We start from the raw sequence: 17,785 nt of genomic DNA on the forward strand, positions 1-17,785 counted from the left end.
TCACCTAGAAGTCTCCATGAATTGAATGAAGTGGGTACAGTGTGTGTTGCAAATGGTGAGTTTTGAATGATTATGGACAAAAGCTCAACTATAACCTCACACAATTATATGCTGCACCTAATCAGTTTGTGGAAACATGCAATCTCAAAGAAAAAAAGTAAAGTAAAATATCAATAAAGGACAGAAAAACTATACAATCTGCAACAATAAGGGTAAGATATAAAGCATGTTATATAATAAAGATAGGGATAGTGGTAATGGAAGTTGTATTTAATGGTTCCCCGTCAAGTATTAGCTTACCACAATTTAACCAATAAAGGTAGTCACCCAAATTGGGGACAATAATACTAATATCTGATATAATGAAGTATAGACTAGTAATACCAGGGGAGGGTGCTCACTGTTCAAGTAAATGTAGAAAAAATAGGAGACAAGCGAACAGAAAGTAGAGCACTCGCAAAGGGAGACTAGTATAAGTGGCTATTCAGTGGGTATATAATATTAAAACTTAACATTTATTATTCAAAAAAATGATAAAAAACTACTATATAAGTAGTGATTAATACTTAGATTAAAACACAAATAGTAAACGGCTGTATATCCACAATGACCCCAGAATGTATACCATAGAAACTCAGAATAGAGTAGGAGGGATTTTTAGGCAGATATACACCAAAAAATGGTTCACGGATTGCACCAAAATCTATCTAAAAAAGAGAATTGACCTCAAACAAAATTATACTATCTAGTGCAATACTGGACCGGTGTAGGTCTGTCCAAAATATTCCCTATGACAAAATTAGTATAGTGACTAAGAGGGGAAGTGTAGGTAGCAAGATTCACATAGTCCATACATTCAGCATATTACACAGACCCATTTGTATAGGCAAGAGTGAAGTGTTCACAAACACAAATTAAACCAAAAATACGATCAATGAAAGGTAATATGATTCTATAGATATATTAGAATAAACACATTGACTAGTGAAATGTGACTTGCATAGCTACACTTAGTGGTTGATACAGCCGTAGGAAGAGTGCCTAATGTACATTTCGCCTGGCTTGGCTTTCTCAAAGGCTAACCGGACTGACTGTAGCCACATAGCATATATAGGGCAAGTAGCCAATCAAATCGTGTAGATAGTTCACACCTCCGTGTGAACCAATAGAGAGTGTCCTCCCATAATTGGTCAGTTAATGTCACATGACTAGGAACAGAGATGAATTGCACTTTATAGGGGGAGCGGCTGTGGGTCTTACAACAAAACAAAAAAAGTGTCAAAGCAATTGTCAAAAACGGATTGTCAAAAGCGGAAAGCGGAGCATATATGCTCTCTAGTGTTATGTATATTCATGGTTGACATCAGACACTGTAAACATAGTAATAGGAATGAGATTCTATTTCAGTAACAAACGGAGCATTTTATAATCTCAAATGATTATGATTCTATGGGGATTCAATTTCAGTCATAAGCGGATAATTTTTAATCTCAAATGATTATACTCTTCACATCCTGTCACTATTCAAATCATTAGAAATAAAAATATATATATTAACAAGGTGATATAAGTGATTTGTCATTTTAATCGTTCAATAGATTATCCTTTGTTCAAGAGCAAAATATCATCATTAGTTAGATCAGAGATGAAAATTTAAAGATTATAGTGAATCCCAATTATTCAAACAATGCTTTACACATAGATCAATTCACCTCCTACTGAGGAATAGCAACCATTTGCAAGAACAAAAAACAAAAACAAAATTTGATCATTAGAATATCACATTGCGCGATGTTGGTAAATCTATCAATACAGTAGTTAATAACAAATGGCAATGTAAAAGATAGTCAGAGTCAAAGATATTAGGTGTATCATTAGAAATAAAAATATATATATTAACAAGGGATTTGTTATTTTTAATCGTTCAATCGATTATCCTTTGTTGAAGAGCAAAATATCATCATTAGTTAGAATGATGGTAAATTCAACATATCATTCAATTCACAAATATTAATATAAATTAGTAGATAGAGATGATAAATAGACCCCTGACATGACATAGTACATTTATAATTAGGTAGTGATATGTGTTCATAAGAGAAATCAAATGTATAGCTGCCACAATTATGGTCATAAAAATATATATATAGAGAAGAATCAAGCCAATTACAATGAAAGAAACCAGAAATTAATATCTGGCCCTCTTAAGATAAGATCATTTTCTTAATCAGAGATCTTTAATATATAAAAGCTTTAGTTCAACGAATTGTCTTTTCATGAAGAACAAGAAGTTATACTTCATTTCATCAAAGAGTAAATAAAAATGCATAATAAAAAATACATAGTGAATCAATTAGATGGAAACTGATTCTGTATATGCCATTGTATCTCTGATATTTGATGTAAATAACTTAGACTGTCCGTATAAGATGTTCTGATCAGGACCATATATATGTACAAAGTATTATAGATAGGAATTATATCCATCTTGTTCATTTAGGCCATTTGGTATTAGAGTATTCAACCAGAAAATCCACCTGCATTCCGCCTGCAGTAACATAGTTTCTATGTCCCCACCTCTGATACCCGGTTTAATAACTTGTAAGACACATGCCTTTAAATCCGGTTTTGTTCCATGTCTTTTTAAATAGTGTTTTGCAACAGGGGTAAGGTTCATGTTCCTTTCTTTGTCTTTCTGGCAATTTTTGATGCTGTTTACATGTTCTCCTAGTCTCGTACGTAATTCGCGTGTGGTGATACCTATATACTTCTTCCCACAGACACATGAAAGACAGTATACAACATTTTTTGTTCTGCAGTTAGCGAATCCGAGCATTCTTTTAACACAGCCAGTAATTGTGGTAAATTCACGTTCATTGTGTATGTACTTGCAGAAACTACATGCACCGCAAGTGTACGTTCCACAAATATTTTTTGTGCTTGGATTTTTCCTCAGAAAGTGACTTTTCACAAGTTTGTTTCCTATGGCTGGAGCTCTTTTCCAACTCGTACTTATCCTGTCACCAATTACTGTACAAAGGTCTTTGTCAGACCTAAGGATGTTACAATGTTTATTAAGTATATTCGTTATAGTTTGATGTTCCGCATTGAAACCAGTCACAAATCTCACTTCATTGTATGCATTCTCAGGTTTTCTTTTAGGCACTAACAGCTCATCCCTCTTCGTTCTCTGTGCTCTTTGATAGGCTCTTCTTATCACTCCCCGAGTGTATCCTCTATCTTTGAGTCGGGATGTCAGCTCTTTAGCTCTTTGTACAGTTTCGTCTCAGTCTGAGAAATTCCCCAGTGGGGATAGCTTGTTTGGTCTGAGTTGTATGGCAACTGTTGTAATGCAAAGTGGAGTTAGTTGCTGTATTCTTCCTATATAGGTCAGATTTTAACACATTATCTGCATCTTTGAATATAGTCACATCCAAGAATTCAACCTTTTCTTTACTTAAGTGATATGTCAAGTTCAGATTCATAATATTGGTATTTAAGATTTTTATAAATTCTTTGAACAATTCTTCATTACCCGTCCATATAATAAATAGGTCATCTATATATCTACACCATAAGTTAATATGTGTAGTAAATCTAGTCATGCTCTCACAAAATACATATTCTCTCTCCCACCACCCTAAATATATGTTAGCGTAGGTGGGTGCGCATGATGACCCCATGGCGGTGCCTTGTATTTGCAGGTAAAACTTGTCGTTGAAAACAAAATAATTGTGTTTCAACACAAAGTTTAATAGTTCAAGAATAAAGTTGTTTCTCTCTGTTTTGTCGGATGACTGCATACTAAGGAAATATCTCACCGCTTCACACTCTAGGCACTCTTCCTACGGCTGTATCAACCACTAAGTGTAGCTATGCAAGTCACATTTCACTAGTCAATGTGTTTATTCTAACATATCTATAGAATCATATTACCTTTCATTGATCGTATTTTTGGTTTAATTTGTGTTTGTGAACACTTCACTCTTGCCTATACAAATGGGTCTGTGTAATATGCTGAATGTATGGACTATGTGAATCTTGCTACCTACACTTCCCCTCTTAGTCACTATACTAATTTTGTCATAGGGAATATTTTGGACAGACCTACACCGGTCCAGTATTGCACTAGATAGTATAATTTTGTTTGAGGTCAATCCTCTTTTTTAGATTTTTTTGCAATCCGTGAACCATTTTTTGGTGTATATCTGCCTAAAAATCCCTCCTACTCTATTCTGAGTTTCTATGGTATACATTCTGGGGTCATTGTGGATATACAGCCGTTTATTATTTGTTTGTGTTTTAATCTAAGTATTAATCACTACTTATATAGTAGTTTTGTATCATTTTTTTTGAATAATAAATGTTAAGTTTTAATATTATATACCCACTGAATAGCCACTTATACTAGTCTCCCTTTGCGAGTGCTCTACTTTCTGTTCGCTTGTCTCCTATTTTTTCTAAGATATAAAGCACTGGAAAGTAGCATTGTATGAGACAATGCTTCACTAAGTGACTGAAAACTGTGATGAAGCAAGAATGCAAAATGCACAACAGAACTAACGCATAAGCTTCCCAAATTATTGTACTCGTGTTTGCATGGTATTATTCTCAATAAAATGTAATTATTTGTACTAATATTCTATTCAAATATTTTTGGATCAGGGATGCTTTGAAATACGGCCCATATGATCAACATTACAGAACATGCTAAGGATTAGTATTCATAAAAACAATACTTAAAATCAGTATCATGTGCTAGTAGCCAGTCAGTTAAAATGAGCCAATCATACTACAGTTTTTCTTTTTTTAGAAGCCTGCAAAGTACTTCATACATAGATCTATGTAGAAAAATTTGAGTATAAGGTATAAACTATGGCTCTCTGGATTTGTGTTGCCCTGCTCTAGAAAATATATATATATAATTATTTTATTTCTTTTTTTAAGTGCCATTTTAAGTTGCAATAGGTGATCTGAAGTTACAATAAACCTGAAACATTTAGGTAAGAATGTCAGCCAAAGTTAATATGAAACACAAAAGCAACTATCAATCAAAATGTAATCTGTTAGGAGCAGGTTCTAAACCTGGCCAAACATAGATTATACTGAACAATGTGTGCTATTTCCCAGGAGACTGTATATATTGTTTATTATACAATGGATGTAAACTAAAACACAGTTGCTAAATTCTCCATAATGAAACTAATATTGATAAAATGTCATTTTATAGGCATCTAAAATTAAAAAAAATGGACATAGTAGGGATTATTAGAATATAACAACTGAATGCATTTCTAAGTGCTTTACATTAGATTCTGTTTACAATTGCTCTTCAAGATCTTGTAATTAATATCGCCTAGATTTAGAGTTCTGCGTTAGCCATCAAAACCAGCGTTAAGGGGTCCTAACGCTGGTTTTGGCCGCCCGCTGGTATTTAGAGTCAGTCAGGAAAGGGTCCAACGCTCACTTTCCAGCCGCAACTTTTCCATACCGCAGATCCCCTTACGCCAATTGCGTATCTTATCTTTTCAATGGGATCTTCCTAACGCCGGTATTTAGAGTCTTGGCTGAAGTAAGCGTTAGAACTCTAACGACAAAACTCCAGTCGCAGAAAAAAGTCAGGAGTGAAGAGCTTTATGGGCTAACGCCGGTTCATAAAGCTCTTAACTACTGTGCTCTAAAGTACACTAACAGCCATAAACTACCTATGTACCCTTAAACCGAGGTCCCCCACATCGCCGCCACTATAATAATTTTTTTTAACCCCTAACCTGCCGACCGCACACCGCCGCCACCTACATTATCCCTATGTACCCCTATTCTGCTGCCCCTAACATCGCCGACACCTTCATAATATTTATTAACCCCTAATCTGCCCCTCCCAACGTCGCCGCTACCAACCTACACTTATTAACCCCTAATCTGCCGACCGGACCTCGCCGCTACTCTAATAAATGTATTAACCCCTAAAGCTAAGTCTAACCCTAACACTAACACCCCCCTAAGTTAAATATAATTTTTATCTAACGAAATAAATTAACTCTTATTAAATAAATTATTCCTATTTAAAGCTAAATACTAACCTGTAAAATAAACCCTAATATAGCTACAATATAACGAATAATTATATTGTAGCTATTTTAGGATTTATATTTATTTTACAGGCAACTTTGTATTTATTTTAACTAGGTACAATAGCTATTAAATAGTTATTAACTATTTAATAGCTACCTAGTTAAAATAATTACAAAATTACCTGTAAAATAAATCCTAACCTAAATTACAATTAAACCTAACACTACACTATCAATAAATAAATTAAATAAACTACCTACAACTAAATCAACTAAACTAAATTCCAAAAACAAACAAACACTAAATTACAAAAAATAAAAAAAGAATACAAGAATTTTAAACTAATTACACCTACTCTAAGCCCCCTAAAAAAATAACAAAGCCCCCCAAAATAAAAAAAATGCCCTACCCTATTCTAAAATAAAAAGTTAACAGCTCTATTACCTTACCAGCCATTAAAAGGGCCTTTTGCGGGGCATGCCCCAAAGAAAACAGCTCTTTTGCCTGTAAAAAAAACATACAATACCCCCCCCCCCACAACATTACAACCTACATACCCCTAATCTAACCCACCCAAACCCCCCTTAAAAAAAACCTAACACTAAGCCCCTGAAGATCTTCCTACCTTATCTTCACCCAGCCGGCTATCACCGATCCGTCCAGAAGAGAGTCCGAAGTCTTCATCCTATCCGGGCAGAAGAGCTCCTCCAGAGGGTCCGAAGTCTTCATCCTATCCGGGCAGAAGAGGACATCTGGACCGGCAGACATCTTCATCCAGGCGGCATCTTCTATCTTCTTCCATCCGGCGCGGAGCGGGACCATCTTGAAGCAGCCGATGCGGAGCCATCCTTCTTCACCGACGGACTAACGACGAATGAAGGTTCCTTTAAATGACATCATCCAAGATGGCGTCTCTTGAATTCCGATTGGCTGATAGGATTCTATCAGCCAATCGGAATTAAGGTAGGAAAAATCTGATTGGCTGATTCAATCAGCCAATCAGATTGAGCTCGCATTCTATTGGCTGATTGGAACAGCCAATAGAATGCGAGCTCAATCTGATTGGCTGATTCAATCAGATTTTTCCTACTTTAACTCCGATTGGCTGATAGAATCCTATCAGCCAATCGGAATTCAAGGGACGCCATCTTGGATGACGTCATTTAAAGGAACCTTCATTCGTCGTTAGTCCGTCGGTGAAGAAGGATGGCTCCGCGTCGGCTGCTTAAAGATGGTCCCGCTCCGCGCCGGATGGAAGAAGATAGAAGATGCCGCCTGGATGAAGATGTCTGCCGGTCCGGATGTCCTCTTCTGCCCGGATAGGATGAAGACTTCGGACCCTCTGGAGAAGCTCTTCTGCCCGGATAGGATGAAGACTTCGGACCCTCTTCTGGACGGATCGGTGATACCCGGCTGGGTGAAGATAAGGTAGGAAGATCTTCAGGGGCTTAGTGTTAGGTTTTTTAAGGGGGGTTTGGGTTAAATTAGGGGTATGTGTGTGGTGGGTTGTAATGTTGGGGGGGGTATTGCATGTTTTTTTTACAGGCAAAAGAGCTGATTTCTTTGGGGCATGCCCCGCAAAAAGCCCTTTTAAGGGCTGGTAAGGTAATAGAGCTGTTAACTTTTTATTTTAGAATAGGGTAGGGCATTTTTTTTATTTTGGGGGGCTTTGTTATTTTTTTAGGGGGCTTAGAGTAGGTGTAATTAGTTTAAAATTCTTGTATTCTTTTTTTATTTTTTGTAATTTAGTTTAGTTGATTTAATTGTAGGTAATTGTAGGTAGTTTAGTTAATTTATTTATTGATAGTGTAGTGTTAGGTTTAATTGTAACTTAGGTTAGGATTTATTTTACAGGTAATTTTGTAATTATTTTAACTAGGTAGCTATTAAATAGTTAATAACTATTTAATAGCTATTGTACCTAGTTAAAATAAATACAAAGTTGCCTGTAAAATAAATATAAATCCTAAAATAGCTACAATATAATTATTCGTTATATTGTAGATATATTAGGGTTTATTTTACAGGTAAGTATTTAGCTTTAAATAGGAATAATTTATTTAATAAGAGTTAATTTATTTAGTTAGATAAAAATTATATTTAACTTAGGGGGGTGTTAGTGTTAGACTTAGCTTTAGGGATTAATACATTTATTAGAGTAGCAGCGAGGTCCGGTCGGCAGATTAGGGGTTAATAAGTGTAGGTAAGGTAGCGGCGACGTTGGGGGCAGCAGTTTAGGGGTTCATAGGAATAATGTAGGTGGCGGCGGTGTACGGAGCGGCAGATTAGGGGTTAATAATAAAATGCAGGTGTCAGCGATAGCGGGGGCGGCAGATTAGGGGTTAATAAGTGTAAGGTTAGGGGTGTTTAGACTCGGGGTTCATGTTAGGGTGTTAGGTGCAGACTTAGAAACCGTTTTCCCATAGGAAACAATGGGGCTGCGTTAGGAGCTGAACGCTGCTTTTTTGCAGGTGTTAGGTGTTTTTTTAAGCTCAAACTGCCCCATTGTTTCCTATGGGGATATCGTGCACGAGCACCTTTTTCAAGCTGGCCGCTACCGTAAGCAACGCTGGTATTTAGAGTTGAAGTGGCGGTAAATTATGCTCTACGCTCCCTTTTTGGAGCCTAACGCAGCCCTTCAGAGAACTCTAAATACCAGCGTTATTTAAAAGGTGCGGGGGGAAAAAACATGCGTAGCTAACGCACCCCTTTGCCCGCAAAACTCTAAATCTAGCTGTATGAGTTTCCCCAACTTATACATTTTTTTTTATATCCATACAGAATATTGTATGACAATGTATTGTTTTTCAGTAAATTAATAAAATACTTCCATTAGAAACATGTTTGTTTTGGGGCAAATTATTTCCATTAGAAACATGTTTGTTTCTATTACCAGTACGGAAGCTAAACATATGCGGGCAGACCTATAGTTGCCGTGGAGCAATGTAAGAATATCTCCTTAAAAGCAGTATATTGGGGAGGCTTATGGTTAAAAACATTTTTAAAAAAAGCAATGTATATGATGTGCTGTAAGAGCAATCGTGCTCACAGACTCACAGTATGCCATCACCCCTGAGCCCCCAGCCTGCTTCATATACACACAGTGCGTGAGCACAGAAGTGTGTAGACAATTCCTAACAAAATAGAAGACAATTCCTAACAAAATAGAAGACAATTCCTAACAAAATAGAAGACAATTCCTAACAAAATAGAAGACAATTCCTAACAAAATAGAAGACACATATAAACTGGGCAAAATCAGCTATGTATTGAAACAAACTTCAAGTGAAAAAAACTCTAATCCCAATGTTTTCCTATGGCTTCAATTCATTAAACCGCGAGAGAGCTCTCTCCAACTCGTAGGGTCATCTCTATTGGATATAACCAAAATATACTATAACTGTATAAAGCGTGAGAAGTGTAAAGATACATATAAATGCACAATCATTCACAGATAAGGCTAAAACCAAATGTTACCTATCGCTATTGCACTCACCTACCGCCCCGCTCATACAAGGCTGCTCTATCTCAATGATCTGTGGGTCTAAACAAGCATCTCTCGGCTCAGTCGGCTGGTGCCACTCTATCACAACTCTCGTTGGTTCTGGAGCATCTCAGTCCCCCTCTCTCTAAACGCTGGGTCGCTCTATGTTTAGTCTTTCTGATTGCTGAGCCTCTCTAGCCAAACTCCTCTCTCGCTAGTTCCGCTGTCACACCTCCATCCTGTGTGTAGTTCCGGGATCTATACTTAGTGCTGAGCTGAGTGCGGGTTGCAGTGCTTAGCAGCTCGCTTTCTCGGTTGTAGTGTGTTGCAGCTAAGTCATGGCCGCCGCCCGCAGGTTTCGCTCTGATTCCCGCTGTGTTCTGCGTTACTCCGACCGAGAACTGTGCTGAACCCCAAGGAACCCAGAGCCGCCAGCATGGTAACAGTAGGAAGGGCTAGGGAATATTTTACCCCAATCTTACAGCCTGCGCTCCCGAGAGTGACAGCGCGTGGTGTGTGTAAATAGTGTGTGGTAAACACAAGATCACGTGCAAACAAATGACCAATCAGAGAAAGCCCCGAGGTGTCTTCTCACTTGACGAACCCCCTTTTTTATAGTCCCATTTGACAGATTTCTGTGCCAGTTGCACAGTCTGATTTACTTCTTGAAGTTAAGAGGGCCATATTAGAACGTGTAAACTTGTAGCAGTGACATTTATACCTTTGTTTGATTGAGACCCCCACTGTCTAACCCCCTCAATGCTGAGCTGTTTCACATCCATGTGCTGAAGATCTTTTTACTTATTTACACTGGTTAAATGTATATGTCAGTGTTTTTTTCCCTTTGAGTTACACTCACAAATTATGACTCGTGTGTGTTTTTAGGAGACTAAGTACTTACAGAAAATAACTATCCTATAGAAATGTCTTATTTGGGGGGAAAACCCACAGTTGGAATACACAAAAGTTAAATATTTGTGTATTTTTAATAGCTTACATGGTTAACAAAACTATTGTAATTATTTTTTTACCTAAATAGTTATAGCAACTAATGGGAAATATATTTATTGCTTTTTTCCAGTTTTCTTTTTTACTTTAGGTTTATTAGTATACTTTATTTATAAAGCGCCAACAAAGTTGGCAGCACTGTCCATGGGTACAAAAGATCAAAGTACAACGATCATACAATATTTTTAAAAGACAGGACAACATTTGTCAAAAGAAATACAGGAAGAATTAAGGGCCCTATTCCTGTTGGAATTTACAATCTAAAAGGGTAGGAGGGTGAGAAACAAGAGGTGGGGACTGCAAAGCTGATAATGATGTGTAAGTACAGAGTAGGATAAGGGTAATATTAGGTAACTGAAATTCATTTGATACTGAGTTGGTTGTTAGGCTTCCTTGAACAAAAATGTATTTAGGGAGCATTTAAAGGAGAACAGTGTTTTATCTTAATTTATATAAGGAGATCAAGCACAGGTCTTCATAACTGTAAACTTTATTAAGAATGCTATACACACACACACTATGCAAGAGGCACTTCCTGACTCTACCATTGTGCACATAATAACAGGTTGATATGGTTCATACCAACTGATAATCTCAATATCACACACTTCCCTTTTTCTTTTCTTTTTAAACAACAGAAAACTTAAAGTACATTTTTTTTTAACTGTAGTCTATGTGAAAAAACTTCAGTCCCTTTTAACATTGTTCAATTAGACGATTAGGTTTTTTGATATATCGACCTTGTTTGCATTGCATCACTGGCAGGCAAGTCAGTCGAGCTTTGCAAAGTTTCTCTGGTATCTTCATTCTCCAACTGCAATGGAGTGTTCAATGTATCCTCACAGGTTTCCTTCACTGCCGAATTGTTGTGAACTGATGGAATAGCCATCAAATGTCTACGATTCCTATGTAAACATTGCCCATCATTGGTTTGAACTACATACGATCTTGGAGAATATTGCTGGATAACTGTCCCTTCAGTATTCCAGCTGTTTGAACCTTGTACTCGCACAGGAGTTTGTACCTGAAGATTCTCCAAAGGCTTTGCAGCTCGGTCATAGTATTCATTCCTTTTTTCTCTGAGTTTCAATTTGGTTTCTATTACATGTTTTTGTGGGAACCTTTTCCAAGGTTTCACAACTGGTACTCGTGTGACCAGCTGTCTGCCAAACAATAATTCTGCCGGTGACTTCCCACATTTTAAAGGAGTAGCTCTATAGCTAAGAAGAGCCAGACATGGATCCTCGTCTGCATCTGTTGCTTTACGAAGTATGTTTTTCACTATTTTTACTCCAGCTTCTGCTAGTCCATTTGCTTGTGGATATCTCGGGCTGGATGTTCGATGTTCAAATTCATAGGTACTGGCAAAAACCCTAAACTCTCTACAATTGAATTGAGGACCATTGTCTGATATTATTACTCTTGGAATGCCATGTCTCGCCAAAATTGCTTTTACTTTTTTGATCACTGTACATGCTGACTCATCTTCCAATAATGCTATCTCTGGGTAATTAGAGAAGTAATCCATTACTAATATATAATGCTGATTTTTGAAAACAAACAAGTCCATTCCTAACTTTTCCCAGGGTGCCAACGGGAAGTCCGTATCCAGTATAGGCTCTTTAGGTAACTGAGGTCTGAATTTTTGGCAAGTCCGGCATTGAGTGATCATTGTCTCAATGTTATCATTCATATTTGGCCAGTACAAAATGTCTCTAGCTCGTCTTTTTGTCTTTTCTATACCTGAATGACCTTCATGTAGTCTTTTCAGTATTTGACTTTGCAAACTCGCTGGTACAATTATCTTTTGTCTTTTCAAAAGTACCCCTTTTATCAAAGACATTACAGAAATGTATGGTCTATACAGTGATGGCATTAGTGTCTTAGATTTGCCACTAGAAACTGCTTTCTTCACTTGACTTAAAAGAGCATCTGTTTCTGTAGCCTGTTCTATTGCTGCCCACATTGCATGACTAAACGGGGCTGTCTTCAAGATCAGATTGACATGAACAGTCACCTCTTTCTGCAACTGTAAGTCCTCATTGTTAAATGGTAAGTAAGCTTGTGACAGAGCATCCGGTACCACCAACTCCTTGCCAGGTATAAAATCCAAGGTGAAGTCATACCTTTGAAGTCTCAGCAACAAACGTTGAATTCTTGGAGGTGCATCTATCAAGCCCTTTTGGTAGATGTGAATCAAAGGTTTGTGATCAGTTTCTGCTGAAAATACTCTTCCATACAAATAAACATGAAATTTTTCACATCCGTAAACTAGTCCCAGTGTTTCCTTTTCAATTTGAGCATATGATTTTTCAGTATCTGTCAATGCCCTAGATACATAAGCCACAGGCATCCATCCCGAGCCTTGATTTTGAAATAGAACTGCTCCCAATCCATTTTGTGAAGCATCAGTTGACAACTTTGTTTTTGCTGTTGGATCAAAGAATTGCAGAGTTGGTGCAGTAGTAAGCATGTCCTTCAAAAACTTCCATTCTTTCTGGTGATTCTCTGACCATTCCCAGGCATAGTTTTTTCTGAGTAGTTGTCGCATTAGTACAGTTTTGTCTGGTAAATTAGGTATGAACTTGCCAAGGTAATTCACCATTCCTAGTAAGCGTTGTATATCTTGCTTATTTTCTGGCTGTGGCATTTCTGTAATTGCCTTAATCTTTTTCATGTCTGGTAAAACACCACCTCCTGTGAGTTGTTCTCCCAAATATTGAATTGAAGTTTTTCTGAATTGACACTTTGTCTTATTGAACTTCAAATTATTCTCCTTAGCAACATCTAAGACCATCTTTAGCCTTTCATCATGTTCTTGCTTGGTTTTACCCCAGATCAGAATATTATCAATGAATACGGTTGTGCCTGGTATTCATTCAAGAAGTTGCTGCATGGTACTATGAAACACTTCTGGTGCTGAACACAAGCCGAAGGGCAATCGTTTGTAACAGTACCTCCCATAAGGAGTATTAAAAGTGCATAGTTTCATGCTTTCCTCCTCCAGTGGAATTTGCCAAAATCCTGAGGATGCATCCAGTTTACTGAATACAGTTGCTCCACTTAGCTCCCCAAGCAATTCTGGTTTTGTTGGTAAATGGAAGTGTTCTCTTAAGATGCTTTTATTCAGTTCCTTGGGATCAATACAGATTCTGAGACCCCCATCCGGTTTTTCCACCAACACCATAGAATGAACCCATTCAGTAGGTGTCTTGATTTTCTTTATAATACCTTTATCCTCCATCCTGGCAAGTTCCCGTTTAAGACGATACCTTAGAGCAACTGGAACATTTCGCATGGCATGCACTACTGGACGAGAACCTTCTTTTAGTTGTATTTTATGTTGCATTGGAATACATCCTATTCCTTCAAATACTGCAGCATAGTCTGTTAATAAATGTTCTATGGTCTCTTCTTTATTAGTTCCATCAATGGCATTTACCCTTTTAATCAGTCCTAAAGTTTCACACATTTGAAGACCCAGTAGAGCTGGTTTGTTTCCTGGAACTACCAGAATGTTCATTTTATGCATTTGATTTCCATATTCCAGGAACACACTGCACTTGCCAAGCACTGGGATAAAATCCCCATTATATGTCTTTAGTTTAACTGAGCTTTTCAGAAGTTCTGGTTTGTTCTTGAATTGGTGATACTTGCTCTCAGGCATCAAATTAGCTTGTGCACCTGTATCTACTTTGTAAGCAATATTAGTGCCATTTGTAATAGCTTCAATGACCCACTCCTTATCTGTAGCTTTGGTTAAGTCAAGTATTCCAATAAAGAATTCTTCTGATTCCTCACTTTCTGACTGGTCAACAATGTGAACCGTTTTTTTAGCTTTACACATCTTTTGAAAGTGATTCCTTTTTCCACATTTTCTGCAGATTTGCCCATAAGCCTGTCTTATGCCATGCTGCTTTCCACATCTGGTACATAGCCAGCCTGATTCAGGTTGAGAATTTGCTGTTTGTGTGATAAAACTTTTTCCTTTCATTTTATTTTCATAATGTGGATGCACTTTGTTTTTCCCCACTGTAACTGACATTACTGATGTTGCTGCTGTACTGTGGCAGAGTGTGCGCACTTGTTCCTGTGCTGCCTCTGAACTTTGACAAATTTCTACTGCCTTTTCCAGTGTTAAATCTTTCTCTCTGAGCAAGCGTTCTTTAACCCTTATATTTCTGCTGCCCATGACTAACTGGTCTCTGATTAATGAGTTACACATTGCTCCATAATTACATGATTTACTCTTCAGTTTTAAGTCTGTTACATACTCCTCAATAGTCTCTGTTTCATTCTGCATTCTACATCTGAAAAGATACCTTTCATAGGTTTCATTTCGTCTAGGTACACAGTACTGTTCAAATTTGTCTAGAACAACCTGATAAACATCCCTTTCTTCATCTGTAAATGTGAAGGTGTTGTATACATCTATTGCTGCTGATCCTGCTACAGTCAGAAAAAGTGCAATCTTTTGTTCATCATCTTGCTCCTGAGCTCCTATAGCTCTAACATATAGCTGGAATCTTTGCTTAAACCTCTGCCATGCATCTTCCATATTACCAGTCATTTTCAATTCTGGTGGAGGATTTAACTTTTCCATCTTAATGTTCTGAATTATGCAGTATTAATATAAAAGTCTGTAGTGCTGTTAGAATCAGTCAGTTGTACAAGTTATGATGATGCACTTACTCAGTTCATGAGAAGAAGCTGTAGTCACTCTGCCAGAGCCTTGACTCTCACACTTTCAATTTGCTGCAAAGATTTTTAATGGATTCCTCAGAGTCCTTGCTTGTCAGTTCAGATGGAAGCAGGGAACTCCTTATTCTGACACCATGTTTTATCTTAATTTATATAAGGAGATCAAGCACAGGTCTTCATAACTGTAAACTTTATTAAGAATGCGATACACACACACACTATGCAAGAGGCACTTCCTGACTCTACCATTGTGCACATAACAACAGGTTGATATGGTTCATACCAACTGATAATCTCAATATCGCACAAACAGATTAGGAGAAAGTGCGTTCCAGAGGGTTGATGCTGCACAAGAGAAGTCCTGCAGCCTAGCATGGGAGGAGGTGATGGTAGAAGATGCAAGGAGCAGGTCATTGTTGGACCTTAGGGGGCGAGCTGGAGTATATTTGTTGATTAGTGAAGAGGGGGCAACTTTGGTAAGGGCATTGTATGTCAGGGGGAGAATTTTGAATTTAATTTTGCTGTGAATGGGGAGCCAGTGAAGGGACTATAAAGTCAAACCCAATAATTTGAGGGGAAAAAATTAAATAAAAATGCTAAGTTATTGTTAGAAACATTTAATATTGCAAAAGGAATGTTTTTATTATTGTTCTGTACAGTGTTGACTGGTCCTTTAAACGTTCATGATTCAGTCTCTATAAGCATGCCATTTTAACAACTTTTCAATTTACTTATTGTATTTAATTTTCTTTGTATCCTTTGTTGAAAAGCATACATAGGTAGGATGAGGAGAAGCAATGCACTACTTAGAGCTAGCTGGTAATTGGTGGCCAAACATGCCTCTTGTCATTGGCTCAACATGTGTTAAGCTAGGTTCCAGTAATGCATTGCTGCACCTTTAACAAAGGAGACCAAGACAATTAAGCAAAACTGATAATAGAATTGGAAAGTTGTATTTATTTGAATCATGAAAGAAAAAAAAAATGGGTTTATATATATATATATATATATATAAAATTTTTGAAAAAAGAACACTGAACTACATCCCAAATAAATGACTTGTATCTGTGTCAAACACAAGCATGAGGGAATAAATGATGTGTTTTGATTCTCTTAGATCAGGGCAGCTGTATTCATTCAGAGGTGAAACAGGTATAGTAAATGTATACAAAAATATGTAAAGTTCCAATGAATCCTGTGACCCCTATTTATTCACAGCCCCTGTTGTTATCAAGCAGTATAAAAAAATCCCACTGTATAAATGTGTGGTGATAATTTTTATATTGGAAGTCCAAACAAACACATCAAAAACAAGTTACTCACTCACCCTTCTTCTTGTGTATGAGAACCGGGTTGTTTAACTTTCAAATGTCACTGGTGTATGGCGATGCTGAAAATCACAGCGTAGTTGGAGATGCCTCCTGTAGTATACACGTTATGTAGTACATCCAGTGAGAGAGAGTACTTGTGGAACTGCTGGGAGCAGTTTGAAGCCAGGACAAACCGCCAAAAAAATAATGCAATCAAAGTACTTCCACACAGGTGAAAAAGTTCCAGCAGTAAATGGATCGAGATAGAAAGTTTAAATATTTTTCCTTTATTAGTATCCGTAGAAAGTGTACTGTGAAGATTCACAGAAAAGACTTACAATGTCACAGCCAGTAAGCTTGTCAGCCCAAATGCTCTATATCTAACAGACCAACATGTTTCGTGCTGGTACAGCACTTCGTCAGGGATAGTAAAGGGTTAACTGTTCACCTGTTAAATGCATACCAGGTCCAATCAAAACTCAGCAGCTTTGCTCTGTCCAATAAGGAACAGTTTACTAAATTCGAATTGTGTGTCATACATTTGCAATGCTTCGTTTGTATGTTTAGCCTGGACCAAAGTTGCAACAACAGGTGTTCAGCATAAAACTAATCATTAGTTGTACATACATTAAAAAATAAACAACAGTAGATATAAAGCTAACTGATGTTAATAAAATCTCAATGGGAATGAAATAAAAAACAACACAGTTAAATGCCCACATGGTACTGAGAGCACCTTCGTTTTGCAACCGACAAATGCTGCACTGTAACAGCAAACAATTTCAAATGTACATCTGTATACAAAGTGTGGAAATAACCATTTATGTTATATTGTGTATCAGCTAAGTAGCTACAAAATGTATCGATTCAATATAGTGGTAGATCCACAGCCTGGTATACAGAGGTATACAGAGTGTACCATTAGTATCATTATTTGAAATGTTTACCGGGAAATAAGACATGCAAAGATAAGTCTTTTAAAGAAGTGTCCTAGGTATTATTCGACTTCTAGCTATCCTTATTGGACTGATCTGTAGGGGGACATAATCCGTTATGCGCTATGCTAACTAAGTGCATATGTATGCATAAGCCTTTTAAAGAAGTGTCCTAGGTATTATTCGACTTCTAGCTATCCTTATTAATCTGGCCTATAAAGGGATATAATCCGTTATGCGCAGAAATAGCCAAGTGCAGCTAAGTTGTTTGA

The 17,785-nt window shown here is 37.2% G+C and overlaps 2 protein-coding genes across 2 annotated transcripts in view; one reads left to right on the top strand and one right to left on the bottom strand.

The window, feature by feature from the left end:
- Positions 1 to 9,784, bottom strand: part of CILK1 (ciliogenesis associated kinase 1) — a 249,510-nt gene extending 239,726 nt beyond the window's left edge. The window contains exon 1 of the mRNA XM_053710380.1: positions 9,572 to 9,784. The gene's annotated coding sequence lies outside the window, so the exon portion shown is untranslated. The remainder of the gene's footprint in view (positions 1 to 9,571) is intronic.
- Positions 9,785 to 9,858: 74 nt separating this feature from the next.
- FBXO9 (F-box protein 9) overlaps positions 9,859 to 17,785 on the top strand; it is a 128,196-nt gene continuing 120,269 nt past the window's right edge. Inside the window, exon 1 of the mRNA XM_053710381.1 lies at positions 9,859 to 9,998. Coding sequence (XP_053566356.1) covers positions 9,996 to 9,998 — 3 coding nt within the window. The 5' untranslated portion in view covers positions 9,859 to 9,995. The remainder of the gene's footprint in view (positions 9,999 to 17,785) is intronic.

This window comes from Bombina bombina, chromosome 4, assembly GCF_027579735.1.
Source record: "Bombina bombina isolate aBomBom1 chromosome 4, aBomBom1.pri, whole genome shotgun sequence".
In the NCBI taxonomy this organism is placed as follows: Eukaryota; Metazoa; Chordata; class Amphibia; order Anura; family Bombinatoridae; genus Bombina; species Bombina bombina.